Raw genomic sequence first — 20,831 nt, forward strand, 5'->3', positions numbered from 1 at the left:
CCCCCATTTTTGACAACCAGCCTTGCTAAAGCAGACAGCTGGGGGCTGGTATGGAGCCATGGATATTGACCCCCCCACCCAGCCTAAAAATAGGAGTCCATAGCTGCCTAGAAAAGGCACATTGATTAGATGCGTTAATTCTCGTGCTTTGCCCGAGCTCTTCCCACTTATCCTGTGGTGGTAGCAAGTGGGGTTCAAGTTTGTGGGGTTGATGTCACCTTTGAATTGTCAGGTGACATCAAGCCCATGGCTTAATGATGTAGAGGCGTCTATAAGACACCTATCCATTACTAATCCTATAGTCATATGGACACAGCCAGAATAAACTTGTTTTTGTAATTCAAACGACTTCCCTTCTGGAAGGCTGTGCACCTTCAAGCAGCGGTGTACCGTCAATAGTAGCAGACCACGCAGCTGCTATGTGGCCCGGACAGGTGAGGGGGCTCGGATAGGTGAGCGGGCCCGCGACGGCCACTGCGGTTTGGCAGCTGTGCTGTGCTGACACAGTACTGTACTATCTCCTTTAATTACAGTTGTGGCCAAAAGTATTGACACCCCTGCAATTCTGTCAGATAATACTCAGTTTCTTCCTGAAAATGATTGCAAACACAAATTCTTTGGTATTATTATCTTCATTTAATTTGTCTTAAATGAAAAAACCCAAAAGAGAATGAAGCAAAAAGCAAAACATTGCTCATTTCACACAAAACTCCAAAAATGGGCCAGACAAAAGTATTGACACCCTCAGCCTAATACTTGGTTGCACAACTTTTAGCCATAATAACTGCGACCAACCGCTTCCGGTAACCATCAATGAGTTTCTTACAATGCTCTTCTGGAATTTTAGACCATTCTTCTTTGGCAAACTGCTCCAGGTCCCTGATATTTGAAGGGTGCCTTCTCCAAACTGCCATTTTTAGATCTCTCCACAGGTGTTCTATGGGGTTCAGGTCTGGACTCATTGCTGGCCACCTTAGAAGTCTCCAGTGCTTTCTCTCAAACCATTTTCTAGTGCTTTTTGAAGTGTGTTTTGGGTCACTGTCCTGCTGGAAGACCCATGACCTCTGAGGAAGACCCAGCTTTCTCACACTGGGCCCTACATTATTCTGCAAAATTTGTTGGTAGTCTTCAGACTTCATAATGCCATGCACACGGTCAAGCAGTCCAGTGCCAGAGGCAGCAAAGCAGCCCCAAAACATCAGGAAACCTCCGCCATGTTTGACTGTAGGGACCGTGTTCTTTTCTTTGCCTCTTTTTTTCTCCTGTAAACTCTATGTTGATGCCTTTGCCCAGAAAGCTCTACTTTTGTCTCATCTGACCAGAGAACATTCTTCCAAAACGTTTTAGGCTTTTTCAGGTAAGTTTTGGCAAACTCCAGCCTGGCTTTTTTATGTCTCGGGGTAAGAAGTGGGGTCTTCCTGGGTCTCCTACCATACAGTCCCTTTTCATTCAGACGCCGACGGATAGTACGGGTTGACACTGTTGTACCCTCGGACTGCAGGGCAGCTTGAACTTGTTTGGATGTTAGTCGAGGTTCTTTATCCAACATCCGCACAATCTTGCATTGAAATCTCTTGTCAATCTTTCTTTTCCGTCCACATCTAGGGAGGTTAGCCACAGTGCCATGGGCTTTAAACTTCTTGATGACACTGTGCACGGTAGACACAGGAACATTCAGGTCTTTGGAGATGGACTTGTAGCCTTGAGATTGCTCATGCTTCCTCACAATTTGGTTTCTCGAGTCCTCAGACAGTTCTTTGGTCTTCTTTCTTTTCTCCATGCTCAATGTGGTACACACAAGGACACAGGACAGAGGTTGAGTCAACTTTAATCCATGTCAACTGGCTGCAAGTGTGATTTAGTTATTGCCAACACCTGTTAGGTGCCACAGGTAAGTTACAGGTGCTGTTAATTACACAAATTAGAGAAGCATCACATGATTTTTCCAACAGTGCCAATACTTTTGTCCACCCTCTTTTTTATGTTTGGTGTGGAATTATATCCAATTTGGCTTTAGGACAATTCTTTTTGTGTTTTTTCATTTAAGACAAATTAAATGAAGATAATAATACCAAAGAATTTGTGTTTGCAATCATTTTCAGGAAGAAACTGAGTATTATCTGACAAAATTGCAGGGGTGTCAATACTTTTGGACACAACTGTAAATGTAAGCGCCGGCCGCTGTATACCCCCTGGCCCCTTGAAGCTCCCCTTCCCTTGTTTCCTGGTCAGCAGTTGGCTGAAGTCTCTGGCTGGATTTGCATAAGAACGACACGCCTTCTGGCAGCCAGAGAGCAGCACACGTGCATTGCAGGAAGCAGAAAACATTCATGAGCCTCTCTCACTCAGGGAGAGGGACACACAGGACAGTGAGCCCGGCTGGGGGTGGATTTTTTTTTTGTTAAATGTGTCCCCTCACTGTGCTGGCAGCCTGACACTTTACATTTACAATGGCTCTGGCTGCACTTTGCACCTTAGGGAGGGGGCCTGGCTGCACGCACTGTGGAGGGGGCCCTGCATGCACTGCAGGTGTGTGTGTGTATATATATATATATATATATATACATATATATATATACACACCACTGAGCCACCAATGATTTATTCTGCCTTGCTAAATGTCTGTGATATATATTGACAATCAATCAGCTGCTTGTTTTGGCATTTCTTATGCTCACAGGATGATCAGTATAGATTGTCTTGTGTGCATAGATTATTATTGTTCTCAGCAGCACATACTGGTTACAAAGAAGGATGTGTTACTGAGTGGGATGTAAGTGTTTTACTTTTTCTTTTACTCAAATGAGAAAAAAATCAAAGACTAGCTATAAACTTAATTGTTTGACCTATAACATGCATGCCTGGAGTTAAGAGCACCTGTTGATTTTTTTTTTCTTTTTTTTTTGGGGAGGGGGCCCCATTCAGACTTTTGCTATGGGGCCCCATGATTTCTATGTATGCCCCTGCCTTGAAGTCAAGATTTAAACAAGAAAAATGCTGCAATTTTACATATAAGATAGAACTTTTTGGTGATAATTCTAGGCAGTATGTATGGAGAAAACTAGGCACTGCTCATCACCTGCCCAATACAATCCCAACAGTGAAACATGGTGGTGGCAGCATCATGCTATGGGTGTGTTTTTCAGCTGCAGGGACAGGACGACTGGTTGCAATTGAAGGAAACATTAATGCGGCCAAGTACAGAGATATCCTGGATGAAAACCTCTTCCAGAGTGCTCTGGACCTCCGACTTGGCCGAAGGTTCACCTTCCAACCAGACAATGACCCTAAGCACACAGCTAAAATAACAAAGGAGTGGCTTCAGAACAACTCTGTGACCATTCCTGACTGGCCCAGCCAGAGCCCTGACCTAAACCCAATGGAGCATCTCTGGAGAGACCTGACAATGGCTGTCCACCAACCTTCACCATCCAATCTGACGGAACTGGAGAGGATCTGCAAGGAAGAATGGCAGAGGATCCCCAAATCCAGGGGTGAAAAACTTGTGGCATCATTCCCAAGAAGACTCATGGCTGTACTAGCTCAAAAGGTGCATCTCCTCAATACTGAGCCAAGGGTCTGAATACTTATGACCATGGGAGATTTCAGTTTTTCTCTTTTAATAAATTTAAAAAAATTTCTACATTTCTGTTTTTTTTCAGTCAAGATGAGGTGCAGAGTGTACAATAATGAGAAAAAATGAATTTACCAAATGTCTGCAATAAAACAGAGTGAAAAATGTAAAGGGGTCTGAATACTTTCCGTATTACTCCATACAGTATAATGGGCCCCATATAATGCTCCATACTGTACAATGGCCCCATATAATGCTCTATACAGTATAATGAGCCCATATAAGTGCTGTGGTCCTTGGTTCAAATCCCACCAAGGACAACATCTGCAAGGAGTTTGTTTGTTCTCCTCGTGTTTGCGTGGGTTTCCTCCGGGTTCTCCAGTTTCCTCCCACATTCCAAAGACATACTGATAGGGAATTTAGATTGTGAGCCCCATCGGGGACAGCGATGATAATGTCTGTAAAGCTGTGGAATTAATGGCGCTATATAAATGAGGAAAATAAATAATAATGTTCAATACTGTATAATGGCCTCATGCAATGCTCCATATAGTATAAGCTGATTAATTAATAATGAAGTAATTAGTCTGATTCTATTAATGCCTAATTTTGTGGTTTTCAGCTGTGGGAGCGTCCATGATCGGGGTATGTGATCTTAGGTATCAGGGTCCGTCAGTGTCGGACTGGGGTGCAGAGGGCCCACCAGTGACATTGAGTTTTGGGGGCCCCACTTTTTACCTGCATACAGATATTACACAACTCTTGTTCACAAATGTGCCTATATCTCTATAGAATAATAAACTGGGTAGTTTTGTTAATGAAAGAGATGCTGCTATTTTTCTGTACAGAGTGAATCAAGTGGATTAACCCCATACAGTGGGGTTGGGGGCCCAAATCTGTACAGGGGCCCACCAGGGGATTCCCCTGTTCCCCTATGGGCCAGTCCGTCTAGTAAAGTGTCATTGATCGTTGCCTTGATAACAATGAAGAATGTGAGTTTTCTAGTAATTGCACATTTCTCATTGTGTCTGGTGATAACGCGCCCGGTCTGAGGGGGACGGAAATCCAGGATTTGTCATTTTATACCGACTAATAAAATCTACAGTAATAAATGTGTGGATCTGGGTGTCCGCACCATCATTCCCCAGAGACAAGGCAGGGAACATCTGCGCCCCGAGGGTCTGCTGGGGGAAATAATACAGAGTTTCCCTACAGTTAGAGAAGAGAGACAGATGAGAGGAAAGAGACAGCAGTCTCATATGGAGAGACAGAGGGTGGGAGGAGGAGGAGACTGCAGGAGGGGAGCAGAGGAGGAATAAAAGGTGCAGGGAGAGGTGCGAGAGACAGGAGCAAAGTGCTGAACCAGCTGCAAACTAGTGTCTGACTGCCCAGGAGACAGGACAGCAGGCAGGGGCAAGAGAGAGGAGGCAGGGGCAAGAGAGAGGAGGCAGGGGCAAAAAAAGAGGAGGCAGGGGCAAGAGAGAGGAGGCAGGGGCAAAAAAAGAGCAGGCAGGGGTAAAAGAGAAGAGCAGGCAGGGGTAAAAGAGAAGAGCAGGCAGGGGTAAAAGAGAGGAGGCAGGGGCAAGAGAGAGCAGGCAGAGGAAACAGGGCAGGCAGCATTACCGCAGGCAGGAGCAGGGGTACCAACCTGCAGACATAAACGGGCAGTAAAGTGCAGGCAGCAGACTCTGGGCAGAGGAGAGACAGAATCAAGAAAGAGCAGAGATATCAGAAAGCAAGGAAGCGAGAGCGGAGGCGGCGGCGGAGCCCAGTGCAGAGCCGCTCAGGTCGCTGCCGTCAGTGCAGGATGATTCTTCTCCCCGGGCACCTGCTGCTCTTCTTGGCCTCGGTGGGCGCCCCGGCCTCCTCGGAGGTCCTGTTCCGCTGCCCGCAGTGCACCCCGGAGCGCCTGGCCGCCTGCCCCGCCGCCTCCTCCCGCCCCGCCTGTGTGGAGCTGGTGCGGGCTCCGGGCTGCGGCTGCTGCTCCGTCTGCGCCCGGCTGGAGGGGGAGTCGTGCGGGGTGTACACTGCGCGCTGCAGCGCCGGACTGCGCTGCTACCCCAACCCCGGCGCAGAGCTCCCCCTGCAGGCGCTGGTGCAGGGGCAGGGGACGTGCAGCAAGAGGAGGGACGCGGAGTACGGGGCCAGCCAGGAGCGCCTCACAGGTACGGGGTCCGCCGGGGTGGAGGGCTGCGGGCGTCCCCCAATGTGTGACAAGGGGTCTCCTGGGAGGAGGGGGAGGGGTGAGGGCTTCTCTGGGGCAGGAGTATTTTTGGGGTCTTGCTGATGCTGTGAGAACATTGGGGTTCAGGGCTCCACACCCACCGCCCTGGTGATAAGGCAGCACAAGGGACCCCCTGACTGAGGTTACTGGGGTCACATATTGGGGAGCAGCTGTACCCCGCCCGCCCCCTATACTGCAGGTCATGTATTCCTAACATGCATAAGGGAATGGGGATAAATTCATTTTTAGGGGGTATTGTGTTATTACAAGAATTAGGGGGGCATCACACTCATCGAGATCTACCCCCTATACTACCTGCATATAGGACAGTATTGGGGTCCTCGTGCTGTATGGATGGCGGAGGGGTTCGGGATGGATGCCACTTGTTTATGTGCTTTTAGTCTAGATTTTTATAGGCGGTCCATCGGCCCCAGGAGGCAGCGCTGGAGTCTGTGCACAGTAATGTGCCGTCATTTTCTTACTTTGGTGCTTTTTTTGCTGACTACAATGAGTTTTTTTTTATGCTGCAAATTTAATAAAAAATGCAAGTAACCTATTGTCCTTAATGGATGCAGAAATGATGCAACATCAAAAGCTCATCATGGCAGCGTCGCTCCATTCTGTAGGGTTTGGGCTTTAAAGCCTCTGGACAGAGAGGGTCCTGTCCTCATCGTCTGATTTTGGATGCGGGATTCCCCTCCGCCGAGGGTCTGCGCTGTTGGCCATGACCAGTGAGTGGCACCTGCCCCTGACCACCATAGTGGAGACCACCTTTCCTCTATGGGGTCCAATCTCAAATAAGGAAATAACTCCACAAAATAGACCGGGGACTGCACTGACACAGTATTTCCCCCCAAATGACCATTATAACGTTGACATGCAGGTAAGGGAACGGGATGAGACCAAACTGCCCCCAAGTGCAAAGTGTGAGCAAGACCTAACGATGATGGGAACCTGCTGAGTAATGGGGGGAAGGAATGAAGAAATCCTTGTGTTCCTGGGCCGGTCAGGAGCATGCAGCGCTCCGTATCCATGTCGTCAATGTATCCCCTGCCTTGTCTATAGGGCAGATACATCCTTCCAAATAGTCATTCCTTCTTTTGTTACCACTTGTTGACTCCCGGTCACACACTTGACATGGGCAGCAGTTTAGGAGGCATACAGGAGATCACTTCACTTTCTTATCTTTACTGGGGAGGGAGGGAGAATAATTTTCCTTTTCTTTCCAGACAACAAAACTTTAGCAGCCCCTCTGCCCGGATACCTGGAGGTGCATAGACTGAAGTTGGTGCCTGTAGGAGAACTTTGGGCCCCATAGCACCTTAATAAGAAGTGCAGAGACCTGACGGGGCCTTACAGAGCGACGTTCTGCCGAGCTACAATTCGTGCCGTTGACTTGCACGGGAGATTTACCTTTAAACAAGGTAAACAGCACAAAAGTCCAAACCTGGGACAGACCTCATCATTAGTGAAATGCCCCGGAGAGATCAGAGGACAGATGATTGGGACAAGAGCTGGACATTGGATGGTCGTCCAGCTGTCATTGCTGTAATGTGTCCTTAAAATTGTGTATTGGGGGAGCGTATATGTATCTGCTCTGCCTCTATAATCTGGCAATGCAGCAGTGGAGGGCGACCTCGATGATGCTGCAGCACAGTCTTACTCCAGGCTTCCTTTGTTTCACTCCTTAGACTGTCTGGCTTTCTTTATAGTGTCTGGAGCAATGTGAAGCGATTTATAAGGTGTCTGCAAATTACTGTAGAGAATGGTGCCAGGTGCACGCCCTATACAGCACCTGGATGATGCCCACTACAGATCCAGACTAGGGCAATGCATTTATTGCTGTTTCTTTGTTCTGTTATGTGATTAACATAGTTCAAATTGTAGCAAAATACTGAGACTTGGACAAAAGAATTCTGAAGAAATCTGTAATAAAATCAAGCCTTAATCCATTTATCCAAATGGTATCAATATCACTTCAGAGAAAGCTGCAGATCCTGGAAACATGTAAGAAAACTAATAGTAAATGTTGGAGTTTTGGGGAATCACCATGAGCTGCTTCGGGATCTCCAGGCTTTAGCTCTTGTTACCTGATAGTTTGATGCCCAAGTCTCTGGTGACCTGTGGACGGTTTAGAGCTCCAGTCTCTGGTGACCTGTGGACGGTTTAGAGCTCCAGTCTCTGGTGACCTGTGGACGGTTTAGAGCTCCAGTCTCTGGTGACCTGTGGACGGTTTAGAGCTCCAGTCTCTGGTGACCTGTGGACGGTTTAGAGCTCCAGTCTCTGGTGTCCTGTGGACGGTTTAGAGCTCCAGTCTCTGGTGTCCTGTGGACGGTTTAGAGCTCCAGTCTCTGGTGTCCTGTGGACGGTTTAGAGATCCAGTCTCTGGTGACCTGTGGACGGTTTAGAGATCCAGTCTCTGGTGACCTGTGGACGGTTTAGAGATCCAGTCTCTGGTGACCTGTGGACGGTTTAGAGCTCCAGTCTCTGGTGTCCTGTGGACGGTTTAGAGCTCCAGTCTCTGGTGACCTGTTGGCGGTTTAGAGCTCCAGTCTCTGGTGACCTGTGGACGGTTTAGAGCTCCAGTCTCTGGTGTCCTGTGGACGGTTTAGAGATCCAGTCTCTGGTGTCCTGTGGACGGTTTAGAGATCCAGTCTCTGGTGACCTGTGGACGGTTTAGAGATCCAGTCTCTGGTGACCTGTGGACGGTTTAGAGCTCCAGTCTCTGGTGACCTGTGGACGGTTTAGAGCTCCAGTCTCTGGTGACCTGTGGACGGTTTAGAGCTCCAGTCTCTGGTGTCCTGTGGACGGTTTAGAGCTCCAGTCTCTGGTGTCCTGTGGACGGTTTAGAGCTCCAGTCTCTGGTGTCCTGTGGACGGTTTAGAGCTCCAGTCTCTGGTGTCCTGTGGACGGTTTAGAGCTCCAGTCTCTGGTGTCCTGTGGACGGTTTAGAGATCCAGTCTCTGGTGTCCTGTGGACGGTTTAGAGATCCAGTCTCTGGTGACCTGTGGACGGTTTAGAGATCCAGTCTCTGGTGACCTGTGGACGGTTTAGAGCTCCAGTCTCTGGTGTCCTGTGGACGGTTTAGAGCTCCAGTCTCTGGTGACCTGTTGGCGGTTTAGAGCTCCAGTCTCTGGTGACCTGTGGACGGTTTAGAGCTCCAGTCTCTGGTGTCCTGTGGACGGTTTAGAGATCCAGTCTCTGGTGTCCTGTGGACGGTTTAGAGATCCAGTCTCTGGTGTCCTGTGGACGGTTTAGAGATCCAGTCTCTGGTGACCTGTGGACGGTTTAGAGCTCCAGTCTCTGGTGTCCTGTGGACGGTTTAGAGCTCCAGTCTCTGGTGTCCTGTGGATGGTTTAGAGATCCAGTCTCTGGTGACCTGTGGACGGTTTAGAGCTCCAGTCTCTGGTGACCTGTGGACGGTTTAGAGCTCCAGTCTCTGGTGTCCTGTGGACGGTTTAGAGATCCAGTCTCTGGTGTCCTGTGGACGGTTTAGAGATCCAGTCTCTGGTGACCTGTGGACGGTTTAGAGATCCAGTCTCTGGTGTCCTGTGGACGGTTTAGAGATCCAGTCTCTGGTGTCCTGTGGATGGTTTAGAGATCCAGTCTCTGGTGACCTGTGGACGGTTTAGAGCTCCAGTCTCTGGTGACCTGTGGACGGTTTAGAGCTCCAGTCTCTGGTGACCTGTGGACGGTTTAGAGCTCCAGTCTCTGGTGTCCTGTGGACGGTTTAGAGCTCCAGTCTCTGGTGTCCTGTGGACGGTTTAGAGCTCCAGTCTCTGGTGTCCTGTGGACGGTTTAGAGCTCCAGTCTCTGGTGTCCTGTGGACGGTTTAGAGCTCCAGTCTCTGGTGTCCTGTGGACGGTTTAGAGCTCCAGTCTCTGGTGTCCTGTGGACGGTTTAGAGCTCCAGTCTCTGGTGTCCTGTGGACGGCTTAGAGATCCAGTCTCTGGTGACCTGTGGACGGTTTAGAGCCCCAGTCTCTGGTGTCCTGTGGACGGTTTAGAGATCCAGTCTCTGGTGACCTGTGGACGATTTAGAGATCCAGTCTCTGGTGTCCTGTGGACGGTTTAGAGATCCAGTCTCTGGTGTCCTGTGGACGGTTTAGAGATCCAGTCTCTGGTGTCCTGTGGATGGTTTAGAGATCCAGTCTCTGGTGTCCTGTGGACGGTTTAGAGCTCCAGTCTCTGGTGTCCTGTGGACGGTTTAGAGCTCCAGTCTCTGGTGTCCTGTGGACGGTTTAGAGCTCCAGTCTCTGGTGTCCTGTGGACGGTTTAGAGCTCCAGTCTCTGGTGTCCTGTGGACGGTTTAGAGCTCCAGTCTCTGGTGTCCTGTGGACGGTTTAGAGCTCCAGTCTCTGGTGTCCTGTGGACGGTTTAGAGATCCAGTCTCTGGTGTCCTGTGGATGGTTTAGAGATCCAGTCTCTGGTGTCCTGTGGACGGTTTACATCTCCAATCCTTTGTCATATATTTTATTCCTTCAGTCCATAGTATCCATGAATTTATTTATTATTTAGCACGTTAATTGCTCGTGTCCAGTGTTTTTGTTCCTTGGTCTTTCGATATATTGGTTTTATGCCTCAATCCAAAGTGTCCAGATATTTATTAACATAAACCTTATCCTAAATGCATTATCTCAGCCCTGGTCCTTATTTTTATGTCGTTGACTCCAATCATTAAAAAACAGCGTTGTACACACCAATCGTCATGAGTGATGCGTGTTGAAGTCAGAAGCGCCAGATTCATTAAGAGGCCATGCCTCCACACCTTCATTACACATTGTGTATGCCTCTATGCACCTCACCACAAATCTCACTTCAATTAGGGACTGGAGTAAGATTTCTGGTATAAATAATTCCACTGCTCGTCATGAATTAGTTGAGTGGCCATCCCCACACTATCTTTCCACCGCAGTCCCATTTTAGCGGAGCTAGCCAACACTGGTGTGAAAATTCAGAGTCGCTACATTTTTGCAGAACTCCGTGTTACACCAAAATCTTGCAACTTTTCAAAGCATTTTATGCCAGATTTCTTGCAAAATCATCGCTTTAATGACTTGTGATCTTAGTTGCTCAGTCCCATGGAATCCACTAATTCAGTCCCTAATGTCCTATGGCGGAGCAGTCCAGTGCATATTTTGTGTTGTTCATTGTTCTTAGTTCTTTGGTTTCTAACTTTTATACTTATCAGTGTAGTAACATAGTCCCTGTTGCGTAGTACAAGCTTTTACATGCCACTGTGCAGGGGTGTAGTTCAGTGTTATAGTCCTGGTCTCCAGTGGTGTAGTATTATAGTCCTGGTATCTGGAGGTGTAGTATTTTAGCCCCTAGTATCCACTGGTGTAGTATTATAGTCCTGGTCTCCAGTGGTGTAGTATTATAGTCCTGATACCCAGTGGTGTAGTATTATAGTCCTGGTACCCAGTGGTGTAGTATTTTAGTCCCTGGTATCCACTGGTGTAGTACTAGTATTTTAATCCCTGGTATCCAGTGGTGTAGTATTATAGTCCTGGTATCCAGTGGTGTAGTATTATAATCCTGGTATCCAGTGGTGTAGTATTATAGTCCTGGTATCCGGTGGTGTAGTATTATAATCCTGGTCTCCAGTGGTGTAGTATTATAGTCCTGGTATCCAGTGGTGTAGTATTATAATCCTGGTATCCGGTGGTGTAGTATTATAGTCCTGGTATCCAGTGGTGTAGTATTATAATCCTGGTGTCCACTGGTGTACTATTATAATCCTGGCCTCCACTGGTGTAGTATTATAGTCCTGGTATCCGGTGGTGTAGTATTATAGTCCTGGTATCCACTGGTGTAGTACTAGTATTTTAGTCCCTGGTACCCACTAGTGTAGTATTATAGTCCTGGTATCCAGTGGTGTAGTATTATAATCCTGGTCTCCACTGGTGTAGTATTATAGTCCTGGTCTCCAGTGGTGTAGTATTATAGTCCTGGTATCCAGTGGTGTAGTATTATAATCCTGGTATCCGGTGGTGTAGTATTATAGTCCTGGTATCCAGTGGTGTAGTATTATAATCCTGGTATCCGGTGGTGTAGTATTATAGTCCTGGTATCCGGTGGTGTAGTATTATAATCCTGGTCTCCAGTGGTGTAGTATTATAGTCCTGGTATCCAGTGGTGTAGTATTATAATCCTGGTATCCGGTGGTGTAGTATTATAGTCCTGGTATCCAGTGGTGTAGTATTATAGTCCTGGTGTCCACTGGTGTACTATTATAATCCTGGCCTCCACTGGTGTAGTATTATAGTCCTGGTATCCGGTGGTGTAGTATTATAGTCCTGGTATCCACTGGTGTAGTACTAGTATTTTAGTCCCTGGTACCCACTAGTGTAGTATTATAGTCCTGGTATCCAGTGGTGTAGTATTATAATCCTGGTCTCCACTGGTGTAGTATTATAGTCCTGGTCTCCAGTGGTGTAGTATTATAGTCCTGGTATCCAGTGGTGTAGTATTATAATCCTGGTATCCGGTGGTGTAGTATTATAGTCCTGGTATCCAGTGGTGTAGTATTATAATCCTGGTGTCCACTGGTGTACTATTATAATCCTGGTCTCCACTGGTGTAGTATTATAATCCTGGTCTCCAGTGGTGTAGTATTATAATCCTGGTATCCGGTGGTGTAGTATTTTAGTCCCTGGTACCCACTGGTGTAGTATTATAGTCCTGGTCTCCACTGGTGTAGTATTATAGTCCTGGTCTCCAGTGGTGTAGTATTATAGTCCTGGTATTCGGTGGTGTAGTATTATAGTCCTGGTCTCCAGTGGTGTAGTATTATAGTCCTGGTATCCGGTGGTGTAGTATTATAGTTCTGGTCTCCACTGGTGTAGTATTATAGTCCTGGTCTCCAGTGGTGTAGTATTATAGTCCTGGTATTCGGTGGTGTAGTATTATAGTCCTGGTCTCCAGTGGTGTAGTATTATAGTCCTGGTATCCGGTGGTGTAGTATTATAGTCCTGGTATCCGGTGGTGTAGTATTATAGTCCTGGTATCCGGTGGTGTAGTATTATAGTCCTGGTATCCGGTGGTGTAGTATTATAGTCCTGGTCTCCGGTGGTGTAGTATTATAGTCCTGGTCTCCGGTGGTGTAGTATTATAGTCCTGGTCTCCGGTGGTGTAGTATTATAGTCCTGGTATCTAGTGGCTGAGTACCATTGTCCCCTGGAAGAAGTGGCTTGGGGCGATTTCCAATGAAGAATTTTGGCCGGTTTCTTCATTTCATTCTCAGTGAATAGCAGCAAAAATTACTATTTATTTAATAATAGTATGATAGCAACAAACAGCCCTCCAGCACGTTCCCTTATGAAGCTGTAACCTACAGCGATACGGTGTCTGCGCTACATGAGCCATGGGGGGATCATGGGCGACATGTTTTCTGTACTTTGGGCAGTATAGGGGACCTGATCTAACCCCCGGCACATTAACTATTACAGCTCTGGCCAGGAGTCGTCTATGATCAGGCTGTAATAACCTTATTATGTCTTTATATCCCTGCTGTATGGCTTTTCTTGTGTCTATTGTTGGATAATGGATACATCTGGCTACAGTCATTTGAGACGACCATTAATTATTACATTTTTGGAGATTTATTACATTGGTTTATACCTTATAGGATATTTCAGTCTCTCTGCAGCTCATCTCCAGTGTGCCTTGTTCGCACTGGTGGGGGATATAGCATGCCATTCCTTTATCCTTTAGTATTACTGGGGTATTATGTGGTGTCCTCCATATGTACTACTTATATGCACCAGTGCTAGCAGTATTTATAAAAGATGATGTATTATTATGCTGTTATTTGTACCTTTTGCTCTGTCACCTTGTCCCATGTTTGCCCCTATGTACAGCTCAGGTTGTTTCATTGATATTATTTTTATGCTTGTACACCAATAAGAGCTGTTTGTATTTTAGGTGTATTTCTTTTTTCTCCCTTATGTCATGGCCTCATAGAGTGGTAGATGACTGGAGACTATCTTCATCTATAATCGCTGATAAAAGACGATGAGCGGACAGATAAGACACTGAGGGTCTGCAGACACAGGTCGGGTATATATTGTATACTAGCTGAAGAGCCCGGCGCTGCCCGGGGCATAGTAACTAACTGGTTAGTTATAGCAAATTATAATTATCCTCCATCCCATAGTCCCGTGCCCATATACCCATCACACATATCCGCCATCCCATAGTCCCGTGCCCATATACCCATCATACATATCCACCATCCCATAGTCCCGTGCCCATATACCCATCACACATCCTCCATCCCATAGACCCATGCCCATATACCCATCACACATATCCACCATCCCATAGACCCATGCCCATATACCCATCATACATATCCTCTATCCCATAGACCCATGCCCATATACCCATCACACATATCCGCCATCCCATAGACCCGTGCCCATATACCCATCACACATATCCGCCATCCCATAGTCCCATGCCCATATACCCATCACACATAGAATCATAGAATCATAGAATCGTAGAGTTGGAAGGGACCTCCTGGGCCATCTGGTCCAACCCCCTGCTCAAAGCAGGATTCGCTAAATCATCCCAGTCAGATGTCTGTCCAGCCTCTGTTTGAAGACTTCCATTGAAGGAGAACTCACCACTTCTCGTGGCAGCCTGTTCCACTCATTGATCACTCTAACTGTCAAAAAGTTTTTTCTAATATCTAATCTGTGTCTCCTCCCATTCAGTTTCATCCCATTGCTTCTAGTCTTTCAATGTGCAAATGAGAATAAAGTTGATCCTTCTACAATGTGACAGCCCTTTAGATATTTGTAGACAGCAATTAAGTCTCCTCTCAGTCTTCTCTTTTGCAAACTAAACATTCCCAAATCCTGCAACCTTTCCTCATAAGACAGGGTTTGCAGACCGGTCACCATTCTGGTCGCTCTTTTCTGAACTTGCTCCAGTTTGTTGATGTCTTTTTTAAAATGTGGTGCCCAAAACTGGACACAATATTCCAGATGAGGTCTGACCAAAGAGGAGTAGAGGGAAATAATGACTTCACGTGATCTAGACTGTATGCTTCTGTTAATACATCCTAGAACTGCATTTGCCTTTTTTGCTGCTGCATCACACTGTTGACTCATATTCAGTCTGTGATCTATTAGTATACCCAAGTCTTTTTCACATGTGCTGTCACTTAGCCCTATTCCTCCCATTCTATATATGCTTTTTTCATTTTTATTGCCCAGATGTAGTACTTTGCATTTCTCCCTGTTAAAAACCATTCTGTTAGTTACTGCCCACTTCTCCAGTTTATTTAAATCTTTTTGAATCCTCTCTCTCTCTTCTCTAGTATTAGCTATCCCTCCTAGCTTTGTGTCATCAGCAAATTTAATCAGTTTACCCTCAATTCCTTCATCTAAATCGTTGATAAAGATGTTGAACAATACAGGGCCCAGGACAGAGCCCTGTGGTACCCCACTTGAGACATTCTTCCAACTGGATGTGCAGCCATTTACGACCACTCTTTGGGTCCGATCACTAAGCCAGCTATGAATCCACCTAACAGTTGCCTTGTCCATTCCATACTTAGTCATTTTTTCAATAAGGATTGTATGAGAGACTTTGTCAAATGCTTTGCTGAAGTCAAGATATACTATATCTACAGCATTTCCTTGATCCACCCAATCAGTGATACCGTCATAGAAGGAAATTAAGTTAGTCTGACATGACTTATTAGTTACAAACCCATGCTGACTCTGTTTGATCACTTCATTCTTATCCAGGTATTGACATACATGTTGTTTAATAATTTGTTCAAAGATCTTTCCTGGTATAGAAGTCAGACTCACCGGCCTATAGTTGCCTGGGTCCACCTTCTTCCCCTTTTTGAAGATAGGAACAACATTTGCTCTTCTCCAGTCTTCTGGCACTTCTCCTGTTCTCCAAGAATTTTCAAAGATTATGGAGAGTGGTTCAGAAATTTCTTCTGCTATCTCCCATATCCGCCATCCCATAGACCCGTGCCCATATACCCATCACACATGTCCACGATCCCATAGGCCCGTGCCCATATACCCATCATACATATCCTCCATCCCATAGGCCCATGCCCATATACCCATCATACATATCCACCATCCCATAGGCCCGTGCCCATATACCCATCATACATATCCTCCATCCCATAGGCCCGTGCCCATATACCCATCATACATATCCACCATCCCATAGGTCCGTGCCCATATACCCATCATACATATCCTCCATCCCATAGTCCCGTGCCCATATACCCATCATACATATCCTCCATCCCATAGTCCAGTGCCCATATACCCATCATACATATCCTCCATCCCATAGTCCAGTGCCCATATACCCGTCATACATATCCACCATCCCATAGGCCCGTGCCCATATACCCGTCATACATATCCACCATCCCATAGGCCCGTGCCCATATACCCGTCATACATATCCTCCATCACATAGGCCCGTGCCCATATACCCATCATACATATCCACCATCCCATAGGCCCGTGCCCATATACCCATCATACATATCCTCCATCCCATAGTCCAGTGCCCATATACCCATCATACATATCCTCCATCCCATAGTCCAGTGCCCATATACCCATCATACATATCCTCCATCCCATAGGCCCGTGCCCATATACCCATCATACATATCCTCCATCCCATAGTCCAGTGCCCATATACCCATCATACATATCCTCCATCCCATAGGCCCGTGCCCATATACCCATCATACATATCCACCATCCCATAGGCCCGTGCCCATATACCCATCATACATATCCTCCATCCCATAGGCCCGTGCCCATATACCCATCATACATCCTCCATCCCATAGTCCCGTGCCCATATACCCATCATACATATCCTCCATCCCATAGGCCCGTGCCCATATACCCATCATACATATCCACCATCCCATAGGCCCGTGCCCATATACCCATCATACATATCCTCCATCCCATAGGCCCGTGCCCATATACCCATCATACATCCTCCATCCCATAGTCCAGTGCCCATATACCCATCATACATATCCACCATCCCATAGGCCCGTGCCCATATACCCGTCATACATATCCTCCATCCCATAGGCCCGTGCCCATATACCCGTCATACATATCCACCATCCCATAGGCCCGTGCCCATATACCCATCATACATATCCTCCATCCCATAGGCCCGTGCCCATATACCCATCATACATCCTCCATCCCATAGTCCAGTGCCCATATACCCATCATACATATCCACCATCCCATAGGCCCGTGCCCATATACCCGTCATACATATCCTCCATCCCATAGGCCCGTGCCCATATACCCGTCATACATATCCACCATCCCATAGTCCAGTGCCCATATACCCATCATACATATCCTCCATCCCATAGGCCCGTGCCCATATACCCATCACATATCCTCCATCCCATAGGCCCGTGCCCATATACCCATCACATATCCTCCATCCCATAGGCCCGTGCCCATATACCCATCATACATATCCTCCATCCCATAGTCCCGTGCCCATATACCCATCATACATATCCACCATCCCATAGGCCCGTGCCCATATACCCATCATACATATCCTCCATCCCATAGGCCCGTGCCCATATACCCATCATACATATCCTCCATCCCATAGTCCCGTGCCCATATACCCATCATACATATCCTCCATCCCATAGTCCCGTGCCCATATACCCATCATACACATCCGCCATCCCATAGTCCCGTGCCCATATACCCATCATACATATCCTCCATCCCATAGTCCAGTGCCCATATACCCATCATACACATCCTCCATCCCATAGTCCCGTGCCCATATACCCATCATACATATCCTCTATCCCATAGGCCCGTGCCCATATACCCATCACACATCCTCCATCCCATAGTCCCGTGCCCATATACCCATCACACATCCTCCATCCCATAGTCAACCATTATGACATCATAATGAGGGGTGGGGCTTGATACACACACACTTTTTCCCCATTATGTAGATAAGGGCAAAATTGTTTTGTGAATTGGAACGCGCGGGGTTAAAATTTCGCCTCACAACATAGCCTATGACGCTCTCGGGGTCCAGACGTGTGACTGTGCCAAATTTTGTGGCTGTAGCTGCGACGGTGCGGATGCCAATCCCGGACATACATACACACACACACACACACACACACACACATTGAGCTTTATATATTAGATAAGGACTGTGAGATCCGCAATTCTATACACTGTCATGACGTTATTGTGCATGGGATGCATTATAACGACATACGGTACGTATTACTGCACTGCTTCTGTTTACAGCCATTAATAAGAGGCATAAAATCTCCACCATTGCTTCTATATGAGGTTCTGCAGCAGCTGTGGCCCAGTGATGCATAACTCGCCTTATATCTGCTTCAGAACCTCGGAGCATTCACCTAAACTGCTTCAGAACCTGATTTTAATCATTCTTCTGCTCCAGAAGTGCATAATGCGAGCCTAGGCTGCTGCAGAACCTTACAGTGCACATCTCCGCTGCTGCAGAACATCATGATGCACGCCTCAACTGCAGCAGAATCGTATAAGGCAGACCATAGCTGCTGTGGGACCTCACAAGACACTTCTCAGCTTCTGTAGAAGTTCATATTAAACACCTCCACTGCAGAATCTTCTGATACACAACTAAGCTGCTGCAGAACTTCATTCTCTACAATTAAACTGCTGAAAAACATCGTAATACACGCTTTGGCTGCTGCAGAATATCATAACACACACCTCAGCTGCTGCAGAACACCATTAGATGTAACTTATCTGCTGCAGAACCTCGTTACACAGACCTCAGTTGCTGCAGAACACCATTATACACTACTCTGCTGCTGCAGATCATAATACACCTCACCTGCTGCAGAACATCATTATACACATGATGTAAGGACAGGGTCCCCTCCCCTCTGTACCAGTCTGTCATGGTAAATTTGTTTACTGTAACCAACACCTATAACCCCCCCCTTCCCATGTACAGCACCATGGAATTAATGGCGCTATATAAATAATAATAATAATAACACTAATTGCTGCAGAGCCTCTAAGGTAGAGATGAGCGAATATTTCAATATTGGGTTCGGATTGCGATTGGCCGAATGTCATTGGAGTCAGTGGGAGTACAGATAAGTGAATGTGTTCGGAAACGATTGTCAAACATAAATTCGGCGTGAATATGGTATGAATACGGCAAATTCGTATTCAGCGATCGTTTTACGAACATATTCGCTCTTCTCTACTCACAGGTACATTTCATCTGCTGCAGAACCTCATGGTACACAGTTCACCTGCTGCAGACCCCCATAACACACATCTCAGCTGCTGCAGAACCTCAAACACATCTCAGCTGCTGCAGAACCTCATGATACACTGTTCAACTGCTGCAGACCCCCATAACACACATCTCAGCTGCTGCAGAACCTCATGACACACAGTTCAGCTGCTGCAGAACCTCATGACACACAGTTCAGCTGCTGCAGAACCTCATGACACACAGTTCAGCTGCTGCAGAACCTCATGACACACATCTCAGCTGCTGTCGATCCTCATGACACACAGTTCAGCTGCTGTCGATCCTCATGACACACAGTTCAGCTGCTGCAGAACCTCATGACACACAGTTCAGCTGCTGCAGAACCTCATGACACACAGTTCAGCTGCTGCAGAACCTCATGACACACAGTTCAGCTGCTGCAGAACCTCATGACACACAGTTCAGCTGCTGCAGAACCTCATGACACACAGTTCAGCTGCTGCAGAACCTCATGACACACAGTTCAGCTGCTGCAGAACCTCATGACCCACAGTTCAGCTGCTGCAGAACCTCATGATACACGGTGCAGCTGCTGCAGACCTCCATAACATACTTCTCAGCTGCTGCAGAACCTCATGACACACAGTTCAGCTGCTGCAGAACCTCATGACACACAGTTCAGCTGCTGCAGAACCTCATGACACACAGTTCAGCTGCTGCAGAACCTCATGACACACAGTTCAGCTGCTGCAGAACCTCATGACACACAGTTCAGCTGCTGCAGAACCTCATGACACACAGTTCAGCTGCTGCAGAACCTCATGACACACAGTTCAGCTGCTGCAGAACCTCATGACACACAGTTCAGCTGCTGCAGAACCTCATGATACACGGTGCAGCTGCTGCAGACCTCCATAACATACTTCTCAGCTGCTGCAGAACCTCATGACACACATCTCAGCTGCTGCAGAACCTCATCATACACAGTTCACCTGCTGCAGACCTCCGGAGATAACACACATCTCAGCTGCTGCAGAATCTCGTATCACACATCTCAGCTGCTGCAGAACCTCATGATACACAGTTCACCTGCTGCAGACCCTCATAACACACATCTCAGCTGCTGCAGAACACTGTTATACACAATCATGATCCTATGTATCAGTAGTTATGGCCCATGACTGCCTGCGCAGTTTGTATATATGGGCATTGCTATCATCCCGGAGCTGTAATTACAGGTGCACACAGTCCGGGGATTACATGGGATGGTCTGATGTAAAACGCTTTACTAGCGCTAGTTTTGTATAATTGCTCGTCTGGTGCCAGACAGAAATACTGAAATGATACTAGAGCTGTTGGGAATATTTCTCTTTCCATCTAGAACCTAAAAACCAACCTGACCTAACTCTTCTCACAGCTGAGATTTTGCTACAATTGTACCCTGTCTATTCAAGTCTCCAGGAGCCCAACATCCTAAATTCCCAGCTGATAAAATTTACATTGATGCACTGTAATAAACTATCCAGTCATTAGAGTGATTTGTGCACAGGTGCCAAGCTTGCATAGTATGGTGTGGATGTAGAAATATAGATTTGTAATGGTTTTCAGTTTGTTGTGATAAGAAATACCTTTTTAAATCACTCACAGCAAACAGATTTTGGAAATGATGAGGTAATAAAATCCAAAGAATAAAAAAGTTGCGGATTAGACTTAAATTGCATAAAAC

The 20,831-nt window shown here is 46.8% G+C and overlaps 1 protein-coding gene across 2 annotated transcripts in view; it reads left to right on the top strand.

Annotated features, from left to right (window-relative positions):
* Positions 1-4,896: 4,896 nt before the first annotated feature.
* The window catches only part of IGFBP2 (insulin like growth factor binding protein 2), a 45,749-nt gene continuing 29,814 nt past the window's right edge, over positions 4,897-20,831 (top strand). The window contains exons 1-2 of one of the 2 annotated variants that reach the window (XM_073545360.1): positions 4,897-5,106; positions 5,150-5,739. In XM_073545360.1, coding sequence (XP_073401461.1) covers positions 5,382-5,739 — 358 coding nt within the window. In that variant the 5' untranslated portion in view covers positions 4,897-5,106; positions 5,150-5,381. Of the gene's footprint in view, positions 5,740-20,831 lie in introns of both variants that reach the window. The other variant, XM_073545359.1, reaches the window with a different exon arrangement.

The sequence above is a fragment of the Dendrobates tinctorius genome, unplaced genomic scaffold (assembly GCF_039654945.1).
Source record: "Dendrobates tinctorius isolate UK_male_01 unplaced genomic scaffold, ASM3965494v1 ptg000143l, whole genome shotgun sequence".
NCBI classification, from domain to species: Eukaryota; Metazoa; Chordata; class Amphibia; order Anura; family Dendrobatidae; genus Dendrobates; species Dendrobates tinctorius.